The sequence below is a fragment of the Theobroma umbraticum genome, unplaced genomic scaffold, assembly GCF_002168275.2.
Source record: "Theobroma umbraticum cultivar Fairchild unplaced genomic scaffold, ASM216827v3 scaffold_130.0, whole genome shotgun sequence".
NCBI classification, from domain to species: domain Eukaryota; kingdom Viridiplantae; phylum Streptophyta; class Magnoliopsida; order Malvales; family Malvaceae; genus Theobroma; species Theobroma umbraticum.
Genome location: NW_018397264.1, coordinates 382,471 through 390,063, shown reverse-complemented (window position 1 = coordinate 390,063; position 7,593 = coordinate 382,471). Strand labels below are relative to the sequence as shown.

General features: G+C 29.6%; 1 protein-coding gene across 1 annotated transcript; it reads right to left on the bottom strand.

Annotated features, from left to right (window-relative positions):
• Positions 1-4,557: 4,557 nt before the first annotated feature.
• WRKY62 (WRKY DNA-binding protein 62) lies at positions 4,558-6,885 on the bottom strand. The gene is made up of 3 exons (XM_021435215.2): positions 6,469-6,885; positions 5,683-5,787; positions 4,558-5,191 (listed from the first exon to the last, which is right to left on the bottom strand). Exons 1-3 carry the CDS (start codon positions 6,777-6,779, stop codon positions 4,750-4,752), a joined length of 858 nt encoding a protein of 285 aa, XP_021290890.1. The 5' UTR covers positions 6,780-6,885; the 3' UTR covers positions 4,558-4,749.
• Between the last annotated feature and the right edge of the window lie 708 nt (positions 6,886-7,593).

Below are 7,593 nucleotides of genomic sequence, written 5' to 3'. Positions count from 1 at the left end.
CATCATTGAATTAATTTTTATATAATTAAATTTTGGTAAGTTAAATGTATCATTTGGCAAGTTAAAATAATGACGTATACTTTGACTAATTAAATTTTAAAAACTCATGGTTCAGTCAATCAAATTTTAATTGTGAGTGATTAAATTATAAATATTTTGTGATCAAAAGATTAAGTTGTTAAAGAACTTTCTCACTTAGCACTATATATAAATGAAACTCTTTTTTAAGTCATTTGAGAAACAGCAGTTGAGATGGGAGAAGATCTTAAAGAAAAAAGTCTCTAATATTTCAATTTTGAAAGAAAAAGATTTTGAAGAGCAAAATCTCTAAAATTCCAACACACAAGTCCAAAAAGGAAGATTGATGTTCAAGAATGCTAAATATTATACTTCATGTCTTGAATTAACACAATTAATTGTTTGTCTTAGATTTTTCCTCAAATAATCCTTAACAACATGTATATGACATATCATAGAGCAGGTCAAATAAATAAATTAACAAACTAACCTAAACAGGTATGGTGGTCCTCAAACTATGATTTAAAAGTTTTAGAATCTTATCCTTATTATTGAGATAACCTCGTCATGCATCATTCAAGAATATTTATTATTAAAAAATCATTATTTTTAGATAAAGATGAACTCAACGCAATGACAGGATAACAATTGTTACTTTTTAATTTTTATTTCAAGTATTATCTTTTAATTTTGAATTTTGTTTCGATTTATGATTTTGTATAATTCTCTTTTAATCACTCTTCATTCAAAATTCTAAATCCATCTTTTTCTCTACTCAATAAATATCTTCAATCAACTCAAAATGAAAATAGGGAAACGGTGACAAGGAAGGGAAATGTTTAATAAATCCAAAGTTAATTATTAAAACGGCCAATCCATGAAAGTTAACTAACAAATATTGGTTTTCAATTTGCCACACACATGCATTTCCTCCAAGAAGATATTTGATAGGAAGTAATAATATCCCAAAAGTTATTAAGTATTTAATCCATTCCTGCAGCGCCCACCACAACAGCCTAAAATTAGGGTTATATGTCACTTCAAACACAGCTTTTAGGCCTTGGTAAGAAAGGGGAAACTTTGGCTAATTGATTGAATTAGTTTGGAGGTTGATGATGACGTCCGTATCATTTTAATCTTTCGATGTGATGCATTTCTTTAGTTATCTGGTTTATGTCGCCCAGCAGCACTTTGCTATCCTAATGACCACCACCAATACTTTCTCCCCCTTCGCCCTCTAATGGGCTCCATATGTACTCTTTTCTAAGTGTGTGTGTGACACTCGTGTTCTGGGTGGCATAGTTTGAATAATGACTTGGAAATATAGAGAAATATTAATTAATATATCCTTATTATATTGTTAGTACGATATAATAGTATTTGTAGAAAAAAATGGTTTGATCCATTCTCTCATATTATAACTAGATAGTGATTAATTGAATTGCTTGAAAATCAAAAGGATAAAAAGAACAAAAGCATAAGATAAAAGGTTTTAACTTTTGCGATGGATTTGATTCAGAGAATAAAATAAAATAATTATTTTATAAGAATAAAATTAAATAAATATTATATACTTAAGTTTATAAAATAAAATATGATAAAATTGTTATTATAATTAATTTGGATGTTTGATTGGTAAGAATACTTTTAAAATAGTTAAAGAATAAATGATATAATGATAAAATTACTTTTTATTATAATTTAGTAAAGTAGATAAAATTATTCATTGTTATAATTTAATAATACTTTTTAATCTTTTAATTTTATGTTCATTAAAATTTTAAAATATTAATAATTTATTACTAAATTATTAATATGATTTTTTATTTCATTTTTTTTAATTTTTGTCTCTTTGTATTTTCATTTTAAATCTTTTTATTTCTATTTCCATTAAAAATTTAAACATTAATTAATATGATTTTTTATTTTTTATTTATAAATTTTAATTATTTTTAATAAATAAGAATATTTTTATCTAATAAATTTTTTAACTCTATTTCATAACACTGAAATAGCTATCAACAGGAGGAGGTGGAGAAGGACTCAACAAAGATTTTAAGGAAAGCATTGCCCGATCTATGGTTAAGTTTTGGTTTCAGTTTTCTTTGAGAAAATAGATATTATCGGACAGCGAAGATCTCCAATTTATTTTGTGAATTTATTGTGAAAACTGCGTCTGTGTCTGTCTTTTACTCTTTAGCTCCAACCATTTCTTTTTCTTATTATATACCGTCAAGTCATTTCAGATTTTAAATCATGTCACTTTCTCGAGCATGCTATCGTCAAAGATTTTTTGTTTTCTCTCATCTTTGGAATGAAAACAGTAAATACGCTGATGATTTGGTTTGAAGATGATGGACCAACTGGTATTCTTTTTCCACCCTTCGTTTTCCATCGTTTCACATTCGCTGTTTTAAAGAATTACATAACATTTTATGGACAAGATCATTTAAAAATAATAAAGTCTCTGAGTTTACGTTGATAACAGTGGAGTAAACATGGCAGCAATTAATTTCACAGCTGACCCTGTCTCTCCTTCAGGGGACGTGAGAAGTGAAAACGACGACAAAAAGGTCTCATACATACTGCGAATTTCGAAGATCCAGTGTCACCCTGGATTCTCGAGGGTAGTTGGGGATTGATTTCTGCAATCAATAAGCTTCATACAAAACAGATCTGGTTAAAAAATGGTGAAAGTATTTATCAAATTTTTATATTTTATATTTAATTTAATTTAATTTTTATATTTAAAATTAAAGTAATTTAATTTTTTATTTTAAAAATCATTTTAATTTAATTTTTTAATAATATATAATTTTACTATTCAAAAAAATCACATTGACATAATACATTTGATAAAGTGATATTAATATGATAACGTGATAGTACTATATGACATTACGTGATGATATATTAATGTTAACGTGACACTAATATATTAATGTGTTAGTATCACATGGTAAATTAAAAAAATTTTGAAAAAAATTTATGTCACATAATAAAGATTAAATTGAATAAAAATGTATAATACAAGTGCTCAATCGAACAAAATTGAATTATTGAGGGATTAAATTAAAAAAATTATATAAAAATATAAATCTTTAAGTACATATATATATATTTATTGATAAGCTAAATATTTAAGAGTAAAAGATTTATGTTATTAAAATATATATATATAAATATTTTATTGATTATTTGATTTCAATATATATATATTAATTTATCTCCTTTGTAAAAATTAAGTTTGAATTCTCCTTCTATGAATTTTTTTTTTAAAAAAATTCATATCTAAAGCTAAATTTAAATGAATAATTTGCATTATGTTGGAATAAAGTAATATACAAAAACTAAATAAATTCTTTTTTTCTTCGTTTTATAATCGTACAAATTTGAAATTTATTTGACTTAATTTTTAACTTGAGCGGAACTCAAATTAGTAAAATAGATTCATTTAGTTACAGTTTTTACAATTTATAAATACGTATTCTTTTTAAATTATTTAACCCTTAGCCAATTTACTTTTTTTTTTAATTTTAGTAAAAGTTTCTTATAAAAAGATTTTATTTAAGTTTAAAAATTATAATCAAATTCTGCTAAATTTTAATTTAGCTTATTAATTTGGATCTACAAAAAATTTGTAAGTACAAAATAAAAATAATGAGAAAATATTTATAAATATTTTTTAACACTATAAATTTTTTACACTTAAATATTTAATTTATTAATAAGTATATATATTATCTTAAAGATTTATATTTTTTAAATATTTTTATCAATTTAGTCTTTACCCACTTCAATTTTTTTAACTTAATCTTTGTATTATAGATTTTTATTTAATTTAGTCTCTATGACGTGACATAATTGTTTTAAATTTTTTTTTTCTCGATATGCTTCTTCAACATTGTCACGTGGTATTGACAAGTCAATATGACCCTCATCATCATATTAATGCCACTTAGCACTATTATGTCATCACATTAGTACCACATGATATCGTTATATTATCAAAATGTGTTACGTTAGTACTGACGTCATTTCTTTTAACGATAAAATTAAATATCACTAAGAAAGGGATTAAATAGAAATAATTTTTAAAATCAATGATTAAATTATTTTAATTTTAAATACAGATATTAAATTGAACAAAATATATAAATATAAAAACTTGATAGATATTTTGACCTTAAAAATAAAAATTGAAAAGTAAGAAAGCTTGAGGTGTGTTTTAAAATACCTTTTTAAAAAGTTATCATCTGCTATAGGAATATGCAAAATCAAACTTATTGCAAAACGCCTTTTGAAAATTGAAGTCTATCTTGATGTAAGTTTTTTCTCATAAATATTGAAAAATTACGTCAATTATGTTTCAGTTGATGTGACTATTGTATTTTAAACACTTCTCCGATTTTAAATGTTATGTTTTAATCATGATCAGTCATATTTGAATAATTAAGACTTCCAATGTTACAATCTAACCATCCATCACTAATTTCACTTGCATTATTCCAATGTTAATTACCGGTCACATCTACTTAATTGTTGACATGGGGACGCACGCGTTCATAGAAAGGGAGAAGTTTTACATCTTGCCATTCAAGGAGCTGTTAGCACTTCGCAGCTCTTTTTCAAAAGAGAAAAACACAATATGAATTTCTACACTTACGATTACAAAAGAAACTACTCTATCTATCATCAGTTCATCCAGGTGACGAGCTAGCTAACCCCCCATCAAAACTCAAGCAAGTCATCTATATCAACAGAATCGACCACTCCAGAGATGACATCCGCATGATCTGCAGCCGACAACACTGCCATTTGAGCTGATGACTCGAACGCCGTTAAGTGGTCAGGTGACAGGAGATAATCGGGTGATGATGTGGAAAGGTTATAGGTGATGTCACTTGGCATATCTTCCTTGCTTTCCTGCTTCACTGGTGGGAAAGCTGAGAAAATGGAGTTGTCTTGCTTGTTGGTGTTTGCAAAGCTGAGGAGTATGGACGAGTCCTTGGAAGGGGAATCCAGGATGAGTTGAGAAGCCTTGAGAAGATTTTTGCAAGTGTGATGGCCGTGATATGTTGTTCGGTACTTTGGCGGGTTGTCTTCAATCTGCTGGACTTGCTTGGTTGCTCGGCAGCCCTGATCATTCTTATGGGTGCATCTGAAGTAGTTTCTGCACAGAAATATGTCCCTCCTAGAATTAATTTTCCTCTCACAAGGCAACTTCATGATGAATCAAAGCTAGAAAGCAAAAGCTATCAAAATATAATTAAATAGGGTTTTAAAGAAAATAGCATAAGTGTGACCGTGTGATCACAACCAGGTTCATTTGATGTATAGCTTGCCCTAATATTTAGCAAAGGAACTATATACAGTAATTTAATCATTTTCTGAAGTGACATGAGGTACCTCTCTAGTTCCTTATGTTTTTACTAAGAATATCTACATGCCACAAAACATGCTTAAAAGCAACTTTTGTCTAACCAACATTAGAAAAGAAAAATGGAGAAAATCCAACTCATAAGAGGAAAAATCGACCTTGTCTACTAGATGAAAAATTAGGAAAGACCTAGTATTTCTTAAGCTAATTTCCAGTTGTCTTTCTTGATCATGAACAACCTAGACGAGAATTTAATCTGGCGAAAATGAGTGGGGAAAAGTTACCTTGGGTGTTTGGCGTTGAGGATTACTTTCTGTCCATATTTTCTCCATGCATGGCCATCATCAATCAGAGTAGGACTGTCTCTTGTCCATGAGTGTTCACTCTTCCTACCGTAAATAAATTCCAGTTAACTGTTAGCCACCTCCAAAGATCACATTAAGAAACTCTAAAGCAAATTCGTACGCTAAAGTGATAAAAAAGAATTTTAATTATTTAATTAAACTCCTTTTAGGCGATGTTTTTATTTTTTTTCCCAAAGAATAATAGAAAAGAAAATGTAAAAAAAAATAAAATAATAAAAAGGTCAAAAGATAAATAGCATAAAGGAAAAGCATGAAACTCAATCCATTGAATTGACAATGATAAATCAAATTGTCTAAATCCAGATGCAGTAAAACCATAAGAGATCTACTAATTACTGTTGCTGAAAAGCACATATATATGTTCTTTTAATCCTTAAACAAATTTAAAAATATAATTAAAAAAATATACGCACAAAATATAATCGCTCATATTTTACACAAAAGATTCAAATCAAACCCTCCGAACAAGGGAAAGCTGGATTCCAATTGAACATCCGTTGCAAAATGCAATTGCCTTTGGCAATGCTACTATCTCTTTGTCAACTTAACACCTAAGACAAGGCAATGAGGCTGTCCGTACTTGTCTTAATAATAATAAAAAAAAAAACAATTACCCTAGCTGAGAAACCTAGACGGATATAATAATTTCTGGTTTTTTATGGGAAAAGAAAATAGTAGAAATGATGAAGAGAATATTATTATTACCTTCTTTTGTAACATCCTCTTCGATCCTTTTGTGTTGAACTCTTGATGCTCTCTCCCGATTCCTCGGATTTCCGACCATCCCAACTCATGTTGCTGTTCCTGGGTTTCTGGGAAACCTCGTCATAGTCACCACTACTGCTTCTTAATATCGAAAGCGTGTTCGCAAACGAGTTCAAGATTTTCGTTACTAGATCTTCACTTCCCAACAAACCATCATCTCCGAGAGATTTACTAAGGAGATCCCGCAACTGATTTGTCAAGTCCCTGCCTCGAGCAAGCTCTTCAATTGCTTTCCTTCGACCCGAAGACATGTTCTCCGACCAAGCCGACTGCAATTTTTTCTTCCTTTATTTATTTTTTTTTTTTTTGCGCGTGATTAAGTTTAGAAAACACAAACCTAAGCGATAAGGAGAAGGAAGCCTTTATATCCAAGGTAAAAGTAAAAGCACAGCTACATTGCAAATGCCAGGAAGAGAAAAGGAACCAAACGGGGAAAATTCCACGTATTGAGGACTTATGATTGCTACCAATGCCACGCGCGGTTGACACCGTCGCCTAATTATGAACGGAAAACTCGTCTCACTTTAAGGACATTTTAAAAACGGATTATAAAGGCAATGTGACGGTCGTTAGCTTGTAAGTTCATTTATGTGAAGGAGCTAGTTAGCGGATTTAACTGCAGCGCGTGCCAGAGAGGTTGGAGCCTCTCGCGATTGTCTAGTGATGTCATAAAATTTATGTCATCCTTTCATCGTCAGCACCCGAGCCATATGACGTGCGGTAATGAAAGAATATGCAAGTTGAATTATTATATTATTTGTTGTTTACTATGTTAATTTTTGTCTGACATATTGAAAAGACAATTGTACCCTTGAGAGTGGTATTCGAGATGGACTTTTGTGGTAGGAAGGGGTAAATTATAGGGACAATTGGGGGCCATTTTGGGTGCATAAAAGACGACAAGAGTTGGGTTGTTTAAATAATTAAATCACCGAAAAAATTATTGTTAATCGCAGTAATGAACTACGCTCAGCCTCGGTGTGGATAAATATGCAGATGCAGCAGGGAGTGGTACTGTGCGGAGAACAGTCATCATCGTCCTTGCCGAGAAAACGCTATTGTGAT

Bases quoted from the DNA above. Each gene is read 5' to 3' on its own strand.
- WRKY62 (XM_021435215.2), bottom strand. From the start codon at position 6,779: ATGTCTTCGGGTCGAAGGAAAGCAATTGAAGAGCTTGCTCGAGGCAGG. The intron at 5,788-6,468 runs GTAATAATAATA...TATTTACGGTAG, and splicing joins AGAGGATGTTACAAAAGAAG to GAAGAGTGAACACTCATGGA. The intron at 5,192-5,682 runs GTAACTTTTCCC...ATTTCTGTGCAG, and splicing joins CTCAACGCCAAACACCCAAG to AAACTACTTCAGATGCACCC.